Raw genomic sequence first — 22188 nt, 5'->3', positions numbered from 1 at the left:
AAAAATCTGCATAGCATGACAGACCTGCTGGTTCAGTAGTGCTATTTCTTAACTCTTCCTTTCCCACTACAGATATAAAAGGGGCAGGAAAGAGGCATGCTGTGGTAGGGATGCAGATTTGGGTGTCACCAGTTAAGCCTGTACATGGACAGAAGTCTGCTCCAACAATACAGGTTATTATTAATATAGCACACAGGTGGTCATCTTCAGTGGCAAAGAGTACAGGCAGTACACAGCCGCTTCAGAGTGGATAATTTATATTCATTAGAACAAGGATGTCACATGTAAGACAAAATACCTAATCTATGCCCTTAGAAGTAAAGGACAGTCAAGTAAGTAGATCTAAATATATCAATCAGAACTGGGTATAGTGAGCAAGCAAAAAGGACCAGCAAATTTGTTCCAAAGGAGTTTTGACCAGAGATGAGCTGTAGCACAACAAACCCTACGGTACTAAGTATACACCCAAACATCTGAGAACACTTATACCACTGTATTCCTTCACGCAAATAATACAGGTACTGGAAGTCTTTTTTATGGCAGTACTGGCAAGTCGTACAACCACCCAATGACATGGAAAGGAAATTTCACAGCAGCATCTCTCCAAAAGAGTACCTCCTGGCAACTGAGCTTCCTAACACACAGAGGAAAACGTGTAAAGCATTTCTAGAAATGGAAGTTTCAATTGATATACGAAACAATAATTTCCCTTACGCAGTAGCTCAATGACACTTCAGTGCTGAAAGAAATCATGCTCCATCATTAGCATTTTACAAAAAGAACACACAACTAACAAACTAGGAAGCACCTGCACGCACACAATTCAAAACTGTATACCTGCACAGCCCAGCCCACCTCATGAGCACTAAAGCTCAATACCAAACACAAACTTCCAAATCTACAAATCATTTATCTGTGAACTCCCATGTAGTGAACTGATTGTCCTGTTCCAGTTTGCTAAAATGGACCACCAGTGCACTGACTCTTAACATAACTATCTCCTATTTAACATGGGAAAACACAAACCAACTAGAAATGAAAACAACTAATAACTGTCTGTGGGAAGGAGGGAATCAAATACTGTTCCAAGGTGGAGATTTCCAAGGCAACAGCTAATTTGTTTGCTGTCCCCAGCATTCAGTCATGCAGTCTCTGTTGCATGCACTGACGTGTGTGAAACACTAACCTTCATCACTTCAACCTGCAGGTCTTCATTGAGCGCAGGAGTCACTTTGACGGCATTCAGGATCTGATTAAGCAACTGTTTCTCATCCGAGTCTGTTTCCAAGGATACAAACCTCTCATCAGACAGCAGCTTCTGCAAAGAGAAAATGGCAATGCACAGGTTGAGACAATACCGCCTCTGCCTAATTCTGATGTAAACTACCTTACCTAAGCGTATTAGTGCTTGATACTACTGTGGCTAGGTTTTTTATGTACAAATTCAAAATTGATCCAGTAATATAAAATACAGAAGTACAGCACAAACTAGATCTGTGCCATGATGAAGGGACAGTTAACATCTTGTGAATCAGCTGCCATTCTGGTATCATCTTTCCCCATCCCACTTCTCTAGTGTTCAGGAGAATGCAGACATCAGTAACTGATGCAAAGGATTACAAACCACTCCAAGTAACACCCTCAACAAAACAACCTCAACAGTATAAATAGGGGAGAGGGCAGAATTCTCATACTCCCCAAAACTCAAAAAAAAAAAAACCCAATAAAAAATCCCTCACATAGGCTAGTGTCCTGGCCTCAAACTTGTCTTATCAGAACCTTGCCCAGCAGAAGACAGTCAGCTATCATCCTGCTTGCTCCGATAGGACACAGACTGCAAGCAGTGTGGAGGTGGTACTTCTGATCACCGACAAGATGTGTTTTATGTCATTTGGATGTTGACTAATCATGGACGCAATCAAGTCCTCAGGAAGAAGAGTACTGTTGGCAAATGACTGACATAAGGACCACAAACATATATAGTAGTGTGTTCAGTATGGATTGACTGAATTTCAGGCTGATCAGATTTCCTTTGCCTGGAAAAATCCAGTATCTTGAGCCAGTATCTTTCACCTACTTGAGCAGGGTAGTTGGACCAGATTACTTCCAGTGGTCCCTGCTAACCTCCACCATCCTCTCTGATCCTGTGACCTATTTTTGGTAAATTCAAGTTGTACTTCATCTCATTTTTGTCCTTTATCATATTTTTTAACCTATCTCCATAGCACAAGTTGTGTGGTTTTCTTTTCAGTCCTTCAGAAAACTTCACATATCATAAAAGCAGATGAAGGACTGTATTGTTGCCTAGATTACTTTTTCAGGATTCTATGCAAGAGGTAATAATCTTATTTAAGGTACCATGCTGCAAACCTGCAACTTTGCACTTCCAGTTCTTACAGAACTCAAGTGCATGTGCAGCAAGCTAGAAGAGCAAAAAGATAAACTTCATCTTCATTGAGTGTTCCCAAATTACACATAACAGTGTGTCACTCATAATCCTCCATTGTTCTTGGTTGATCATCATTCTGCAGTGTTCTTCTAACAGTCATACCTGCACTGGTACAAAAGCAGAGGCGTATGTTCAAGTTTCTCTAGCCTACTGTTGTTTTCACTCCCTCATATATCCAAGGAGTTGCGGTCAATGGCTTGATGTCCAAGTGGAGACTAGTGACAAGTGCAGTTCCTCAGAGGTCGGTATTGGGACCTTTGTTGGCAACATGGGCAGGGGGACTGAGTGTACCCTCAGCAAGCTTGCTGATGACAGCAAGCTGTGTGGTACCATCAATGCCCTGAAGGGAAAGGATGCCATCCAGAGAGAGCTTGACATGCTTGAGAGGTGGGCCTGAACAAACCTCATGAATTTCAACAACATCGAGTGCAAGGTCTTGCACATGGGTTGGGGCAATCTCAAGCACAAATAAATACAGGACAGGTGGAGAATTGATTGAGAACAGCCCTGAGGAGAAGGAGGAGGACTTTGGGGTGTTGTTTGATGAGAAGCTCAACATGACCTGGTAATATGTGCTTGCAGCCCAGGAAGCCAAACCATATCCTGGACTCCATCAAAAGAAGCATGACCAGCAGGTCGAGGGAGGTAATCCTTTTCCCTCTAATCCACTCTTGCGAGACTTCATGTGGAGTTCTGCACCCAGCTCTGGAGACCTCAGCAAAGGAAAGACAAGGACCTATTGGAGCAAGTCACATGTAGTCTGCTGTTGGAAGGCCACAAAAACGGTCAGAAGGCAGGAGCACGTCCCATACAATGACAGGCTGAGAGAGTTGGTTTTTTTCAGCCTGGAGAAGATTCAGAGGAGACCTTACAGCAGCCTTACAGTATCTGAAGAAGGCCTACAAGAAAGCTGGACAGAGACTTTTTTACAAGGATGGACAGTGATAGGACAAGGGGTAATGGTTTTAAGCTGAAAGAGGGTAGATTCAGATTAGGTATGAGAAAGAATTTTTTTCCTGTGAGGGTGGAGAGGCACTGGAACAGGCTGTCCAGACAAGTTGTAGATGCCCATTTGTGGAAGTATTGGATGGTCAGGTTGGATGGGGCTTAGAGCAACCTGGTCTAGTGGAAGGTGTCTCTGCCCACAGCACACGGGTTGGAACTAGCTGCTCTTTAAGGTCTTTTCTAACCCAAACCGTTCAGTGATTCTATGATGAAACACCTCAAAATTCATACGCTGAATGAAGTGAATATGAACGATTCACTTATATCCTTTTACTCCCATTACAACTTCATGTTTACCCCTTAAGAGAGAAATTTCTTTTAGGAAAATGGTAGCATGCATTTTATGTGCCAGCAGTGTGCCAGCCTTTTCCACAACTAGCATCCCCCTAGTGATAAGTATTTACTGACATGTACTCATTTATCCAGTTAAAAAAAAAAAGGTAGAATGCTTTAGTTTTTATACTGTCAAACCCAAGAGTCTTTTTTTCTTGCTTGTGCTGCACTGCTATTTTCTTTTGCAGTTTCCTGAACTTCTAAAGTAGGTGCTACTCTGTTTTCAGTGTACAGAAAACCCTGCGTGTCCAAATATCGAGAATGCAGCTCCCAGAACCTTTATTAAACCCTCCATTTTTCAAGCACCGCAGTCCTCTCTTCTGATCAAAGAAAACAGGAATACTTGATATCAAGCTGCATGGTGCAGTTGTCACACCAGAAGGACAGGATGTCATCCAGAAGGACCTGGACAAGATGGAGAAGTGGGTCTGTGACAAGCTCATGATGTTCAACAAGGCCAAGTGCAAGATCTTACATCTGGGTTGGGGCAATGCACAGTTTCAATATAGGATGGGGGATGACATGATTGGGACCACCCCTGTGGAGAACAACTTGGGGGTACTCATTGATGAGAAGCTCAGCACGAGCCAGGAAAGTGCGCTAGCAACCCAGAAGGCCAACCATATCCTGGGCTGCATCAAATGAATCATAGCCAGCAGGTTGAGGGAGGTGATTCTGTGCTCGATTCCTCTCTTGTGAGACCTCACGTGGAATACTATGTCCAGTTCTGGAATCCCCTACATAAGAAGGATATGTAGCTGTTGGAACGGGTCTAGAGGAGGGCTACAAAGTTGATCACAAGGCTGGAGCACCTCTGCTATGACAGTAGGCTGAGAGAGTTGGGGTTATTCAGCCTGGAGAAGAGAAAGCTCTGAGAAGACCTTATAGCAGCCTTTCAGTACCTGAAAGGGGGCTACAAGAAAGCTGGCGATGGACTTTTTCACCAGGGCATGTAGTGACTGGATGAGGGGGAATGGCTCCAAATTGCAGAGGGGAAGATTTAGACTAGACATTAGAAAGAAATTCTTCATGATGAGGATGGTGATGTACTGGAACAGGTTGCCCAGGGAAGTTATTGATGACCCTCCCTAGAAGTGATCAAGGCCAGATTGGATGGGGCCTTGGGCAGCCTGATCTAGTGGGAGGTTGTCCCTGCCCATGGCAGGGGGTTTGGAACTGGTTGATCTTTAAGGTCCCTTCTAACCCAAACCATTCTATGATTCTATGACTCAGTTTAGCTTCTACGAATTTAGCAGTGAGAAGGCTTACTGAGAATAGCATGGGACCACACAAAGAGGAGCACATCTCCATTCCAACACTGAAAATCAGGAACTTCCACCTATCTGCAGAACACTTTTAGCTGCTGCAGAATCACAACCCTTTACTTGCATCCTAAATTCTGAACATTGTTACAGAAACACAAACATTAATGTTAGGTCCGCCTAAGGACAGAAACTTTTTCTGTAGTATTTTTCAAAAGAAAAGCCTAGATTTCCTTGATACCCACTACCTACTACCACGCCCCAACTCAAAAGCCATACCTGCATCCCTGCTAGAGCCTGTTGGGCCAGCTTCATGCTCTTTGATTCCAAAGCCAGTTGGAGAGGAAGGAGACACTTCTCCCTGAGGAAAAATCAAAACATAAAAGTGAGAGGGAACAATGGAACTAAAATCATTATTCAAAATAATGTTCTAAAAGGGCTGTATCTCTTTCAATAAGATAACACTTGCACAAAGTAATGAAGGAGAATATCACAACTCATTTTAGAGGGTAGAAGTGCTTCAAAGAGCTGGCATATTTTTTCACATATTATTAAGAATGGACTTTTAATTGAAATTTCACTGAATACTTCCCAACTATTAGCCCTCTCTGTACCTACATGACCATGCAAAGCATAAAGAAGGGATTAACAGATCACTAGTGGCCCTTCAACTCAATGTGATAAGCATTACACTTCAGTCAGTCACCTCCTGTTTAATATTCAGGTTGCTAGTACGCCCTGTCTTGTTAGCTCCCTCCAACTGTAAATGGTGTAGACAAAACCAAACATACACTAATGAGTTTGGTTTACACCTGAGTTAGCATGTGCTATGAGCTATGACTATGCTGTATTTTCATTACAGAATAACAATTTTTTTTTAAATATTAAAATAAATCACTAATCAGGATAGTACTTTATACACTTTTGACTCCATGATGAGATACTAAATTTTTTTGGTGATCAAACCAAACAGTGCCTGGAGCTGTTACTTCTCTCTTTACTCCTTATCAAAGAAGGTACGCAGCATCTGAGGAACACCTACACATCATAAGCCCTTTAACAAACCCTGCTGGCTGGCAGGGAGCTAATTCCTGAACAGAGGAATTAGTATTGAATACTCAGCCCATGTCTGACGGCAGTGCCCCTGAAGGTTTGCAACACTCCATTTGGTCACATGTCATAAGAGGCACTTATCTGTACATACACAGCCTATTTTTGCATTTGTACAGACATAGTTGCTTATGGCAAACAATTCTGAGCCAGCCCTTAAGAGTCTTGGTTGTCCAGAGGTCTGCACTGCACCCCAAGGAGCCCTTTTGGAATTGTATTAATTTCTGCCGCATCAAGATAAGTGTGTGCAAGGTGAGAAATAACAGAAAACAACTAGTTGAGTGTTTTCTTATGCAATTGGAAACAAAAAGCCCTGACCCGTTCAATTTGAAGTATTCTTCTTTGTCAATCTCAATGTATTCAAATACACACCTTAACCACCTGTCTTTTCAAAGTAGAGTCAAAGATGTTCGATTTCTAAAAATACCAAAATGAAGAGCTTTTCCTCTTTCATTCCTGTAAGCTGCCTTTGACCACAATTCACTTAGTTTCAGCTGACCGAATAATAAGTATTTTGTTTGCCCAAAAGTATATGAAAAAAGTATTAAATAACTCTCCTACAACTTTAAAGGTTCAACTTCTGACACAAATGAAACACATGCAATAGACCAGCATGCATATTCTGCTCCTCTTGCAAATCCTTCCTTTCTAACTAGCTAAGGAGAAGCCCTAGGTTAAAGCAACAGTGATTACCAGCGTTTCAGACATTGTCAAAGCTACCTGAAGTCATGCTTTGCCAGTCAGCCCACAACCTACTAATCTCCTTCCAAAACCCACAGTCTACAACTTGAACTTGCTTTTTAAAAAACTGAAATGGAGATTACCAAACTCTGGTTGTCTCAGCTTTGGGCAACCTAGCTTGCAACTCCTCCAGTGGATCCTGCTTGCAGAGGGGACTGACTATCCACTCTAAAAAATCTACTTTATTTTGGGTGTGTTCAGTTGGTATTGCCTCTCTCTACCTTCTTCCTGCCCCCACCCCCCAAAAAAAGCACAAATTACAAGCTACCCCAAGGGGACAAATCTGCTATTTGCTCTTTGCAATGCAATCCCTTCCTTTAAGGATAAATTAAAGACTTGAGAGTCACAAGCATGGCTCGGTTCTGTGCTTGGCAAAAAAATTTTTGAAAGGCTATTTGGCATAACTATGGCTATTTGGAAGTGTTTTTTTTAAAAAAAACACATTAATTCTGCAGATATCTAAAGAACTTGAAGCAGACTACATGTGTATCTTGAAATACGCTTCTAACTAAAAGCTAACCATTTGGTTCACTTAGAGTATTCTGAGAAATGGGCAGCCGCAAAGCCCAGTTTTCTCAGCAGCTCAGTTCTCGAATGTTTCTAGAAATGATATAATTAGGAGGTCTCTTAAAACTTGCAACTTTAGCAGCCAAAACAACCTGAACTACTGAACACCTAGGAAATATTTCCTCAAGAGAGTTTCATATCCAGATCTACAGAAACTGCCAAAACTTCTACTCCAGGGTTCAGAGAGTAATCCTCTAGCCAGTTCAGAGCTGTGTACCTATTGCCAGTTTTGCCTGGACCTGGGAACATACGTAGCATGCGGGTAAATTGTGATAGGACTTTCTAGTTTAGAGAGATGCCACAGCAGTGCAAAGCACCTTTAAGTGCTAACTTTTACATTGTGACTTTACTTTCTTTTTGAAAAAAAGTTGTCATTGTGACCTTCCTGGGGAGAACTCACATTTGAAATTAATAGGTCAACAGATGCCAAAAAAAGAACCTTTGCATTAACTGGTACTCAATCAGCCAGACACACACACCGGAAAAAAAAAAAAGAAAGGAAAAAACTAAATCACAATAGTGTATAGTACTATCCGCAGGGATACTAAAAACTGGTGATTGTTTAGACCTGCACTTCACAGCAGAACACCACATTTCTTTTAGACTTTCTGCAGCTCACTGCAACTAAATGTTTGGGGCACTATCAATACACAACAAACTTATTCTCACATTAAAGTGTGTGGAGACTGGGAGGAGAGAGGAAATTGAAGGCAGTCATAAGTGAATCCAGTTCAGTTTCATTATAATGAAGACAGGTGGGAGCTCCTATGGCTTACATGTAGCTGCCCTGCACATCAGCATGTTGCCTACCATCTGTCATCGCATACTGCGACGAGCAGAGAACAATGAGAGCTCTTTCTTGAGATATCTCCCAAAGTGAAGAGCAAAAAATGACAAACAGGAGAATGGACATTAGAACAGATTCAATTACCTGAACTTGCCATCCTTGCTAAAAATGTTTAATTGAAAACGTAATTAAGGATGCTGCAGCCTGTGTTCCCACTGTATTCTCAGAGAAAATGAATTGCCATTCTACCATTTCCAGCTCTTGTTGCACACACAGTCAATTAAATCTTTAGTATTTCCATGCTACAGCTATAAAACACCTGCAGATATCTCAGTGCTTGATCAGCTTGAGCATCTTCCACACTTCAGTTCGACCTGCCATTTAAATGCATCATCTGCTAGTTTGAGAATACAGAAGGATGTGGCAGATAATCCTCAGGCAGAATGGGAGAGGATGACGTAAATTAACACAGTTGGTCCCTACAAAAGTCTACCACATAAGAACTGGGTGCAAGATGGCTGCAGAAGAGATAATGCAGACCAGAATTTGGTCTCAAGAGGCCAATGAAGAAAGGCATTGATGTTTCCTCTTATACTTTACAGCCCTTTTATAATCCTACACTGCTCTGTGTGGGCCCACACAATGTGATCTCATTGCTTACTCCACTATCTGCAGTTGTATACTGTCAAGTGACAATTTATTCAGGTTTTATAGTGCTACATGAGACACTTCACATATGTAAAGTTCTCAGAATAAAAGTGAACATCAATGCACTTTAAAACACGTTTAATAATATTTCCCACTCACATTACTGTACAGAAACTAGTTTTATACTGGAACACCTATGTTTCCATACTGATGCATGCAGGTGTGGACATATATACACATACAGCTTTAGGCACAAATGCCAACTTAACCCTGAATGAAATGAGTCAACTACAACAGAGAAGGGGTGTTGAAGAAATGGAGAATATTTGACTCGGAGGAGGGGAAGCTACCAAAAGCTTCAGGATAACCATATTGACAGAGGAAACAAAGCAATGAAAACAGAAGCTAGAGGGAATAAAGAAGCTGAGATAGTGTAAAGCAGGAATGATAGTGAAGAAAAAGGACATGTTTGGATAAGTAGTATGCTATGCTAAAATCCACATTAACTGCATTGTTTGCACGTGTCCACACAGCAGTGTTCTCAAAAGACAACTCAGTTTAAAACCCAAAACAAACACCATCATCATACTACATCACCCCTAATTCCCCCCTCAAAAAAAAAAAAAAAAAAAAAAAAAAAAAAAAAAAAAGAAGGGAGGAAAGCAGTGGGGGAAGAGAGAGGCACCAATAACAGATCCTGGCTGTAGTGTTCTTTCCCTGACAGTGAAAGAGAAGAGAGGGATCACCCTTTACCTGCTGATGTTGACCAAGGTCACCTGTGCAAAGGATATGGTGAGAGTCACCGGAGAACAAGGGGCTGGAAGAATAATTTTACAGCACAGAAAGTAACTGCAGAGACATGAAACATCTTTCCTTATCATGGTGTCTCTATTAAAATCTGGTATAACACATAAATACTGAAGAAATCAGTATAACATGATGGCAGCCCCTCCCTTCAAAACAAAGAGTGCCAACCACCCTCATTTCCTTATCCAGAAGACCAATTAAAAAAACCCCAACTACATAAGAAGTATATATTCTAAGGCCACTGGAAACCAGTAGTCATTTGCACTAACAGACATTCCATTAAAGAAAACAGCATTTGATAAGTGTGGACATCGTCATGTGCAAAACAGAATAAGCAGAGAGTGCCAAGGACAAAGACTCAGTCCTGTTCCTACTGAGTCTACCTGGAGTTTTTTTATTGTACCTCCACCTATCTGAACTGAATCCCAAGTGACCTGCCCAGGATCAAGTAAAAAGGTCAGAAACAGAACCAGGTGCATAATCCAGGAGCAGTATCTCCAGGAGCATAGGTCGTCCTTCCTGAGCTACTCTTCTTGACTGTCAGCTTTGTAATCTGCAGAATGAGTCATGAGAATGTAAATAGCTTTTGCATGCAGCATGCTGGGTTACAAGGACCTTTCTAGTCATTAGACTTTGTCATGGTTCATCAGCCTACCTCCTTCCCTGCAGGTCTGTCACAGGGGATGCTATGCCAGGCCAGTCAAAACAGACTGCCAAAAAGGTCAGGGCAAGACAGATTACTATTGTAAGAGATCATAAAAATCTTTCTATCCTCATTGTAGTGGAAAAAGCATTTAGTGAGAGAAGAAAAATGGCTCATTAATTTACTCTCATGATGAAAATTGTAATGAAGATAGGAAATTGCCTGGTCTTAACTCCTTCTTGTTAGTGCCAGGAACACAGTCTTGTGGCCCACCTTTACCTCCACGATACTAACGCAGGTAAGGGGACACTATAAAAGAAGCCTTTGTCACTACTGTAAGAGTTAGGCTCTTCACGGAAACGGTGATAACCATGCTAATTTTTGAGAAACAGAATTAAAACCAGAGATTAAAAATACGACATCTCTCTGCATTATCTTCCCCCTGAAAATTACATAGCAAAATTCATAACCTCAGGGCCTTATCAGCATGTAATTTGCATTCCACAGCACAATTCACAGCCCAGTCACAGAACAGGTAAGAATTTGATTCACAACTATTGTCATTTTCCAATATGCTGTTAGGCAGGATGACAGTCATAGCCAGAGTCTGACATTTTTCAGAGTAACACAACTAACTGACTAACTCCATTAGCCTCACTTACTCAAGCAGAAATGTTGGCCCACCATGACAAAATAAACAGTAAAGATAAACTTTCAAAATTCTGGAGGTACTCCCCACTGTTACCCTTAAATAAACCAGATGGAAGCAAATGCTGTCCGTACACAAAAGGGGATAATTTGATTTGTGTAAAACAAACTCCAGCAGCGTATTTATGAACATATGTACATACAAAAGTAGAAATGCCCATAACTCTTCTTTACTTTTCTAACTTAGAGATTGTTGATAGGAGACTCCACCAATAACTTTACAGCTCATAAAGGAAATATATAAAACCTGGAGGAAGAACAGGAAATAAACACATCCTTTTTTGAGCAACAGCTCATCAAGGAGAAAGGAGATTTTAAGTCCTTGCTCACATTCTAGAGAAATTATTAATTTTACCTACATCAGAAATGTGACCATGCACTTATGAAGAGTATTACGGTTGAGCTCAGACAGAAGTTTGGACCTTGTAATGTACAAATATATGGCAACTTCTCATGCTTCCACGATTCAAGAAGTCAGATCAGGTGACTACAACAGACCCCTCCGGCACTAAAATGTTTACTATGTTGATATAAGTTCTGAAGTGCTTGAGCAGGGCCAGGAGCAACTTCTGTTACTTACAAGCATAGACACACTTCTGCGCATATTTTCCTTGTCAAGAGATTTGCCTCTCACATAACCAGGTGAGGTTCCACTTTTCTTAATAGCGTTACGCAATTTCTGGCTGAAAGCCAGGTCAGGTTGGATGGGGCTCTGAGAAACCTGATCTAGTTGAAGATATCCCTGCCCATGGCAGAGCGGTTGGACTAGATGACCTTGAAGGACCCTTCCAATCCAAACTATTCTATGATTTTCACTTTTCTTCCTCATCGCTTGCATCTTCTTGTTATTAAAAAAAAAAATCTTTTTCTTCCCATACAGTACAAAACTCATCACTTTTATCCAGTTACAATGTAAAGGTTTTATTTCATATGATTTGACGTTTTACTGTTTTTTCCCGCCCATATCTGATTCTCTCTCACCTCAGCTGCTGGCACCAGCTCTCTCTTGGAGTTGCCTCTGGGTCTCCCTCCCAGATCAGTATTTCCTTTTCCCACCCTCTTTGCTTCATGTTCTTCCCTCTTCCCTTGACTCCTTTTGCTTTTCAAACCAAGACACGAAGTAATCACTTCGCACAACACTGAAATGAACCTGCCTCTGGAGGGAAGCATAGGAGTTGCTTATCAGAGGACACTTGATGACATCAGGGAAAGGAAGTGAGGAATAATGCCTAATGTAACTTCATATAGTTTGTTAGCTAGAAATGTACTATTTTTCTTCCTGGAACACCAAATGAGATTGTTATTTAATATTGGTTGATATTACAAAAGGAACACAGTGGCATTTCTAATTTTTGTTATTTACATACTTTCCAAGAAAAATGGATTTGCCATAACAGCAGAAGCATTGCTCTACTCACAGGAAGGGCAAATGTGAACAATTTAATTTTCCTCCAGTCTAATGCAGCCGAGACCACAGAATTCATACAATCATAATTAAATAGCTTAGCACAGTCACTCAGCTGGAGAGTGCTTCTAAGATCATTTGATTCTTAGCTAGACTCACTAATAACATCTTGATTTCGACACAAACACAAAGTTCCTAGACAGAAGCCAGCTACTGTTGTCAAGATGAAATCGAAACAGAACAAAAAATATAAGCACACAATGTACCTCTGCTTGAGAAGAGAGGAAGAGATACAACAAAGGGTTCTACACGATATTAAAGTGAACAAGGCCAAAACAATAATCGGAATGCTTCCAGTCTCTAAAGCCGTAGTGTGCTCTCTGTACTACATTGTCATGCTTCTCCCTAGAATATCCACCCCAGCATAATTTTGCCATTTGTGCACAATGTAGAACAGCCACTTACTAACTCTGTTCTTAAGAAATTTGATGACACACATAAACCTCACAAGGTCTTAATTATAAAGCAATCTGTACCCTTTAGGTGATTTTATTGATTAGCACTTGAAGCGAAGCATGAAAATGAGGTGAGGAGCAGAGTATCCACCCTTAGTGTGCACCTCCTGGTCTGAGGTAGAGCACATGCTGGGCTTGTTCTGCCTACAATTTTGAAAGCTTATTAAGTTGTTCCAAGAAACCACTCTTCCCTGTATTTGGTATGCCCAGAAGAGAAGCTGAAAAATCATTTTTGTTTCAAAAATTCAGTATATTCACAACAAATAAAGCATCGTACAAGACTGGACTTTCATCAGGAGAAGTCTTCCCCTGGGACAGGGGAGCATCAAGGCAACAGAAAAGACACATAAAGGTACTACAGTACAGACATCTTGCAAATTATCCTATTTTCTTCATTGCTTCTGTATGGCCTGAAGTTAATTACGAAACAGTTTGATGAAGACGTGGGAGGATGAGGTATATTGATAAGGTATATGAGGTCATTACTGGTAATTACATTTTGAAGGTAAACACAGCAATTTTCAATTCCATTCAACTCTCACAGTAGCCCAATGCTAAATCTTGACAGACCTAGTGGATGGTTATTAAAAATATCCCCACAAAATTACATAATTTTGTAGTCACTGCAGCTTAGTATATTCAATTTCTTAAGCAAACAAACATTCAAGGAAAGCAGAGGTAGTGAACTTCCTGCAGTTTTGTTACTTTTCATGGAATGTAAACAAAAGAACTGTGAGAAAAAAACATTTACCATTCCCACTCCTCTTTTTGCAAAACAAAGAAAACACATGGCTTGCGCAGCATCACATGAAGACCAGAGCAGCATCAAGTCTCACTCGGGAGGAAAACAGTTCTCTCCCTTTCTCTGCACTCCCACCCTACCAGCTCCTATGAAGAAAATCAACTTTAGCCCAACCAAAACCAGTACACTCTGTTTTTTGGTTTTGGGTTTTGTTTTTTTTTTCCACAAATCTAGAATGGACTTTCAGAGCAACTCATAAAATGAACAAAGATCCAAAGCAGTAATGAATAAAGATCCAAAGCAGTAATGAATATCAAGTTTCACTACTACAAAGATGTCAGGAAGTGCAGAAAGTTAGTTTCAGAAAGAGCAAGTGCTACCTTTTAAAAGAATCTCAAAACCAAAACAAAAACCCTCAAATGACAACACCTTTCCAATACCCCCCCAGCTTACACAAATCCACAATAGTAACAGAAGTAAGTTTTCAGAAACCACACGCCTGCAAAAATACCAATCCTTCTTGAATACGTTTAAGAGCCATAACCGGTCTGAAAGGTCTTCGGGACTCCTAGATCTAGTTGCCTTCGAAGTAGCACTTTTGGAAACTTGTCTTGGCAGTAAGACTTCAAACATACATGACAGAAACTAACAGACCGTGTACACCCTTTTCCTCTCCAAGACTGCTATCTTTTGGTACCCTAGAATAGATGCAAAGTTTTGCTGAGATAAAAATACCTGCCCATCAGACAAGAAATAGGGCCAGTTACATATCACAGATCAAACATACACATTGATCCAAATACTACATTAGACAGTGCCACAAGGCCTTTCTAAGCATAAATCTTCTCCCCTGACCCACTCTCCAACACTAGAACTAGGAATGCAACATTTTAAATCAAGACTAGAGCATATACACTATTCAAAACACCAAACGGGGCTACATAATGTCTCTAAAAGTCTGGATCAAGTCTGTAAACTGCCAACACATGAAATGCAGCTCAGCAGTCCACACTGCCACTAGAATCTCTTCTTGGCCAGATTCCTGCTAGGGAACCAACTCATCATCCACTTGCTGAATGCCAGATAGCAACTGTGTAATGGTTGAGCAGCATGACTCACATATCCAGCAGTCAGGCTCAGGAGGAAAGCACAGGAGCACTTACTGCCAGGTGGCTGTGGCACCAAAAGCAGGAAGCAAAGTGTTTTAAAACTAAGGAAGAGTAAAATAGAGGGAAGTATGCTAAAACCACTGCCCCAAAAAAAGACCTCAGAAACAGTCAACCTCCTCCTTTCTTCTGGTCAGGGAATCTGATATTTACAGATACATAGAGATATGTCTATATACACCAGCTTCCCTATCCACTCACTCCCAGTAGAAAGAAACTAACAGAAAAAATGTCCAAAATCAAGTTGATGGGAGAAGAATGAAATTATGAAATCACAAATACTTCTTCACAATGGAGAAGCCAAAATGTAGCCCAAGCCTCAAGATTATTTAAGTGAATGAATTATCTGCAAAGCTAAGCGGACTGGAAGTCAACACAGCATTGGATGTTTGGCAATGATCACATCATTTATCTGCTTTTATTATTTGTTGAGTACATGCAAGCTAAATAAAATGTGAGAGAATGTTGTTTTATTTAAGAATTTGTAAGCTGCATCTGCTTCTCAAGAAGTATATCAGATGCAAATCTAGAGATGCAAAAATAAAAGGCAGAGTAGAACTAACATATCCCCAAGTTCCCATGATTAAAGGAAAAAATGCAAGGAGGATAGATGTTTCAGAGTTCAGCTAAGTTTAAGGCTTACTTCTGTTCCTGACTGCTCTTCTTTGCACTGGATTCCCAAGTTCACAAATTGCCCTCAAAAATGAACACCAAGATGAATAGCACTGGGACATAAACAAGGAAGGCAGAACTAGACATAAGCTGGTTATTACAGAGGACTTTGCTCACCACTGACTTCTGACTTTCCAGCTCTAATCCCCAGAAATATTGGCTATTTTTAAAAAGCCAATGTGAAATACCAGAGGAATGTAAGCTTTTGCAGTAATGAACATAAGAACTGCTACCAACACAAACAGGATTTGGAAATACTTAGCACCTCCGAAAGCCAAGACCCGTACCTCTCCAATTAGGCACCCAGAATTGCTACCTTGAAGGCTTGAGGCTATACCTCCACTTGATTTTAATTACTTTCTGCAACTTCTAGGCACAGAGATAAGTAAGCATTTGGAAAGCCCTTCTGGTTCTTCTCTGAAGAAGGAATGTAAATTACACCAGTTACTATACCAGAATGCTTCACTCACCAACATGTCTCATGCCTATCACTTTGAAGTCCACAGGGGAAACTTTAAGCTCATATGAATGGCGATTTATACTGCCAAGAGTCTTGCCTATGCATCTTCTGCACTCAAGCCACATTTCTCTGACAGTAAACAGACAACAGCCGCACAAGTTCCACAGAACAGCTCAAACTCAAGTCTGCGGGGATGCTTCTGCTACACTGACAAAAAGGCAAAGCCTCTACTTTGCCACTGTTCTGGTTAAAAGAAAAGTAATGACAGGATAGTAGAAAGGTCTGGGAACTACAGGAATTTTTAGAACTATGAGAAAAGCTCTTCAGGATAATAAAAAAAAAAATCCTAATAAAGAATGGCAGGGAGATAGTAAGAAATTCTATATAAAAGATTCCAAGTTCCAGCTAGGGCAGAAACACCAGAACACAACAGCTAAACTACCCACCAAGTAATAGCCTCCCTCAAAAGTCCCAACCAGCCACCTCTTTACAGCATCAAATCTGTGCTGATAGAAATCCACTAAGTTTTATATAGCTTATAAGGCATAACTCAATTGCATAAAGCACTCCAAGAAACTCTAGTATAACCAAGTTTTTTCAAAGCACTATGTGACTGGCAAGTGCTGTCTAGCCTTTTATTTTATTCTCTGATATGTATATAATCCTCTTGAGTACTAAACTGCTCTGATCAAACATTCCCTTTCAAAGCTTATGTCTGTTCTTGTGTCTGTTCTATTACCTTTTATGGATCACATTACAGCCCCTGAAATCACAATGGAGAAACTCACCGGGAATTAGTTAAGAAAACAGACTTGCTCAGTGTAGGTGGTTGGCCTTAGGGCAGAATTTATTGTCTTGAAAATATTGGGGTGAATGTGACCCAACTTAGTAGGAAACAACTGCTTGTTGGCAAACAACATTAAGCTTTCCTAAGCTATTTTCCATGTGATCGATTCACCAATTAAAACACCAGCCCATCAATTTCTTTTATGCAATTCATTATTTATAAGTCATCCATTCAGCCTCTTCAGGCACTTAGTATATATCTAATCTTCACAACACCTGTTCATCAGAGACAAACATCAGACTAGGCAGGCAAAACAGACCAGTTACCAATGGGTTACATGACTTCCCCTTCTTGAGAATTCACAGGACACCTATGACAAAACCTTGAACTGCCTTAAGGTCATTTCCATCCTGGTCCACTTCAACCTTCTTTATTATTTCATACCCCCGCTCAATAGTCTGATCACAAGTTAAGCACTGAAAAAGCATAGTCCTATCTCAAAGCAAAGCTGACAGGACACTGTGGGGAAGTCTGTTGGAATTTTATATTTATATTGTTGGAAATTTATATTTCTTTAGGAAGTGAGACATTTAAAAAATGCCCCCAACCAGAATTAATGTGCAAGGTCATTAACTAGGATTTGGATTCATAAGTCAAATTAACATCAAAGGAAGATGATCAGCAAAATAGTTTAATTTAGCTCCCTGAAGATATACCCAACAGATATCTATCAAACTAATTAAAGAATGACATCCCAGGTTGAATGACCAGTCAATGCACTCCTTTGGGGCAAAAGTGTGCCAGGTGCCCAGAAACACAGTAGGTACACACTACCTAAGCAGTCACCAGATAACTGCTGGAAACAGCTCCCATACAAATACTACAGCTGAACTCCCTAAATAATTGCACGGTCTTCAGGAAACTATCATGTGGCTTTCCCGGCGTTCGGTAATGGAAGCCGAACACAAGAGAGGAAGCTATGGATAGGTCAGGAACAACTTAGACCATAGAGGTAATCTACCCCACTAGTATGCTGGAGATGAAGTATCTAGCTGATAAAAGACACATAAACTCCACTAGGATCACTGTCTTAAAAGAAAACATTGTGAAGATCCTCTACTCATCCAGAACTGTGATTACAAAACCAGCAAATAGCCTTTTACTTTTTAAAGGAAAAAAAGGGACTACACCATTTACATCTTCTTGCGAGCAGACTTCATTCTTCAGTTCCAGAAAGAAAAGAAGGACTTAAGTGAGGTCACGGCCATTCTGTTAAACAGCAGTAACACTAGTGCAAACTTCATAATGGGAGCCAGATGCTGCTTTGTGAAGGAACAGAAACAAGAATGATCGGGGTACTTAGTAGATTCACTATTTCTGAAACCTAGCTGCTATCTATCAACTGGATATGAGAGGTCATGAACCTCTATCCCCTCATTCTTACTCAGTATAGATGTGCCCTAGATCATTAAGTTCCTCAAATATATTGTAGAGAAGTGCAGATATACTTTCCTTGTATTTAGCATACTCTAAGGACACACCAAAACTTCCTGCTAAACAACCTGGAACATTTTCCCCACCATGCAGTACTCTAAACATTCATTCAGCTGCTGCTCTTGGAAGACACCTCACATATATTTTTCTCCTGAACTGTTTAGCACACTGCCTTTACACTTTCAGTATGTTACCACTGTAGATCTCAGATCAGAGTTATGGACTATGGTCACTTGGTAGAAAGATGATGCATGCCCTCACTCTGGAATATTCCAGACCATATCCCCGTGCTCTGCTACTACACCCCAAAACATTACAGCAGAAAGTGTGAAGGTAAGATTGAAAGTGGATGAGCAGCCAGATGCTGATCTGTGTTACACTGCATGATGCAATCTGCACTTGATCAAGATGAAAGCAGGAAAGGGGCACAGTCAAGATTCTCCAGCCTGCACCCACCTTGACTGTATTACTGGTCATTGCCACTGCTCTATTTTCAAGGCCTTTCTTTCACAGTGTTAGGAACCAAGCTGTCACAGTGCTGTTCTTTAACAAATACAAAGCAAAGATGAACTTCTATCTAATTCGCACGTCATGCAGGCAAAAACCAACCCAAGATGTAGCCCAGTGTGCTGATCTGGAGTATGGCCGTAGCTTGTTAGAAGAGAAAGAAGAGTAAGCTCAGAGTACTGGTGACAGCAAAACGTCCCAAGCTGTCCAATGTTGTGTTGCAGAACCCTACCAGGGACCCCACAACCAAAGCTTTTATTCAAATTCTGTAGTGCACCCTTCATTTTGTAAAATATCCAATGATATTGAGTGTATTATTACTGACAAGCCTAATGTTAAGAGCTTATTTCATCATGGCTACACCTGTGAAGGTGTTAGCTTTACTTAAAAAGATTAGGATTTACAGTAGAAAAAAAAAACCCAACTGAACAAATACAACATTAAGAACATAGGAAGGAGAAAATAAAAGGGTAGGCATATCTGTACAGAAGCTGCAGGCAAGTGAAAAAGGAAGAAATGTGGTAATAGCTAAGTAACTAATTCATACGGAATGAGAATAGTACTTAAATGCAGAGACACCATATACTGTAACGATAAAGATAAAAGTCGATAAATGAGAAGATACAGAGTGACAGTGTAAGTAAACATAATCTCATTCTAATGGAGCTACTGGGAATTACTTATCTAGCTGTTCTCAGCTGCCCAGCCTGTGTTAGAAATGCATATGTCTGGCACTGGTCATGTCAGATCTGTGCTACATCCATTCCCCGTTGACTTGAGGCCCTTTGTGAACTGCAGCTGACAGGATTTTAAAGCAGCAAAAGAACTGCTCTTACTCCTTCCCTGTTTGGTGACTGCTCTGGAATAACTAGCTCTTCAATTCCTAATTTTCCTTGCACAAAGCTGCACCAAGCATATCCGAAAGGAGCAGTGAGGAGTAATGAGGTGATAAAAATACTCCCAGGAGAGTGATATTGTGGTAAAAAAAGTGTCACCTCTGCCAGCAGCCGATAGGGGATATCTAGGAGGACCTCAGGATAGGCCAAATGTACAGCAACACTCTTACATACTCTCATATAAACTCAATCATCTCTGACTAAAGTATTTATGAATAAGAAGGGGTACCTTGCATCCAATAGACTTCAATCAACTTCTTCTATGGATTTGCTGAGGTGCTTTTTGAACCCACACAAACTCTTAGCATCCACTATATTCTCTAATAAGGCAAGCCTAAACATTTCACATCTTAACTGGTATGGAACAAATGTCCCCCTGTTTTGAGCAGTGCACTTACTAGTTTCTTTTGATGCTGCCTAGTGGTTCTGTCAGAGCAGACAATGAATAATTTTGATTATTTGCTTTCTCCATAGCAATCAGAATTTCCAAAATGAGATCTTACATAGCTCTATAACTGAGGGCAGTGCCACATCCCCCATTTTATAGGTGTACAAATGGAAACAGGAAGAAGGGAGAAGACTTACTCAAGACAATCTAGCAAGCTAAAGAAAGAAGTAGGTGTAGGAACTGTATTGTTTTAGTTCCTACCCAGTGTCCTAGCTGTATGATGACATAACCTTTCAGTTTCTAGACTATTTATTTTCAATAAACAAAAACCAATCTAGATTTAAAAGGAAACAAACACTAAGAACCATCATCACTTATACCAAAGGCTGTAATTTAGAAGGAAAACATTTTAGACCACAAGACAGACCTCCTTTCCAACCAAGCACCACCATTACACATACTCATGCCCATTTTAACACGATTCCTTACATTTTATTCATGGCTAGACGCCAAGGGTTCATCAGCAAATTATCCACTAACACCAACCTATGTGTGTATATATATATATTTACAAATGAAAAAAAATAATCACATAGATTCAGTCCTCTCCTCTGCCTATCTCACTTCTAATTCAAATTTTTACTTCAATTTTACCGATACACACAGCTCCCTAGGATTCTATACTAAATTTCCTTACCTTAGCTGATATGGAGGGATCTTGATAGCAGCATCAGGAGAATCCAAGGTTTCTGTACAACCAAAGAGAACAATAGAGCTTTTAAAAGAAACTTTTTGAGTCCAATCACACAAAACAGCTGGCCACAATCTCTGAACCAGTGATCTTAGAGTTTATACCTACTCCAGCTGACAGAACAATAATCACTGATGCTCCAAGTCTGCAAAGATTTGCATTATCTGTCAGGACATCAGGTGCCCAAGGAGAAGGCACCGAGTACCATCTTTTCCACAGTGGACTCCCTTTCAGTACTTTGGCAGCACCTATACTAAAACTAGAACAGTACAGAGAATATAGGCATGGCTGCTGTGCAAGGATAACACAATTAATGAAGAAATCCTTGGAACATCTCAAGCTGAAAGGCCAGCAATAAGACAGCAACAGGTACGAACTACCACGGATTCCTGTATCTATGTATGGATGTATACAATTGTAAAGCAATTTAAAGTATCGCAGTTATGCTGATGCAAGTTAAGGGTCTTGCTGACTAGTGCTCTAGGTAGTTAGTGTTAAAAGCACCTCAAGTCACAGCCAGTCTCTGAAAACGTGTGGATGATGAAATGTACCAAAGCTCATATTCCCTTGAAAGAAGAACTCATTTTATTGATCATTATTTCTGTTATAGAGCAAGGATAAAACAACTCATGGAATCCAGAAAAAAAAACCAAACAACCACCTTTTAAAATAGATGACCGAACACAAGCCAGCAATGAAAACAGCACTGGAGGGTTGGGTTTTTTTACGATGATTTACCAAGGGGAGGGGGGGGAAGCTATTAGAAAAAATACACCCCCTTCAACACAGACAGAAACTGATAGCGACTGATACCGTACCCGCTCCGCCAGCTCCATGCAGCAGAGAGAGAAGGCGGGGGACAGGGATGCTCTCCGGGATGCCAGCCTGTGCCACAGCTCCTTCCAGCAGCGCGGGGCTCCCGGGCACCCCGAGGCGCTCCGGTCCCTCCCCACCCGCCCGAAGCTCAGCTGCCAGCGCCGAACAAGTTTGTCGCGGTGTCCCTCCCCCCGCCGCCACCAAACCTCCCCTCCAGCCGCGTCCCGCTCTGCTCCTCCTTACCGATGGCCCAGGTGCAGCTCTCCTTGATGGCCCTGTGCTTGCTGCCCGACGCCTCCTTCTGCAGCTTGCGCAGGATTTCTTCCATCTTGCCGCCCCCGGGGTGGCCGCGGAGCCCGAGGAGCGGCGGGCTCGGAGGCGGCGGCGGAACGGAGCCGGTGCCTACACGGGGAGGGTGCGCGCAGCCCCGCCGCCGCCCCGCAGCCGCTGCTGATGAATCACGCCGAGCTCCATGGTGGGGACACGTCAGTTGTTGCCGCTGCGGAGTCCCTCCTCCTTCTCCTCCTCC

The 22188-nt window shown here is 41.2% G+C and overlaps 1 protein-coding gene and 1 non-coding gene across 8 annotated transcripts in view; one reads left to right on the top strand and one right to left on the bottom strand.

Annotated features, from left to right (window-relative positions):
* The window catches only part of ARFGEF3 (ARFGEF family member 3), a 92289-nt gene extending 70101 nt beyond the window's left edge, over positions 1–22188 (bottom strand). For 6 of the 7 annotated variants that reach the window (XM_054062234.1, XM_054062235.1, XM_054062236.1 and 3 more), the window contains exons 1-4: positions 21903–22188; positions 20790–20841; positions 5329–5410; positions 1187–1318 (exon numbers count right to left, since the gene is read on the bottom strand). In XM_054062234.1, coding sequence (XP_053918209.1) covers positions 1187–1318; positions 5329–5410; positions 20790–20841; positions 21903–21987 — 351 coding nt within the window. In that variant the 5' untranslated portion in view covers positions 21988–22188. Of the gene's footprint in view, positions 1–1186; positions 1319–4064; positions 4193–5328; positions 5411–20789; positions 20842–21902 lie in introns of those variants that run through there. The other variant, XM_054062239.1, reaches the window with a different exon arrangement.
* LOC128851921 (U6 spliceosomal RNA) lies at positions 21077–21179 on the top strand. Its single transcript, XR_008449451.1, has one exon. It is a non-coding gene; the product is annotated as a U6 spliceosomal RNA (small nuclear RNA).

This window comes from Cuculus canorus, chromosome 3 (assembly GCF_017976375.1).
Source record: "Cuculus canorus isolate bCucCan1 chromosome 3, bCucCan1.pri, whole genome shotgun sequence".
In the NCBI taxonomy this organism is placed as follows: domain Eukaryota; kingdom Metazoa; phylum Chordata; class Aves; order Cuculiformes; family Cuculidae; genus Cuculus; species Cuculus canorus.
The sequence above is the reverse complement of the archived record's forward strand: the minus strand, read 5'-3'. Positions and strand labels throughout refer to the sequence as shown.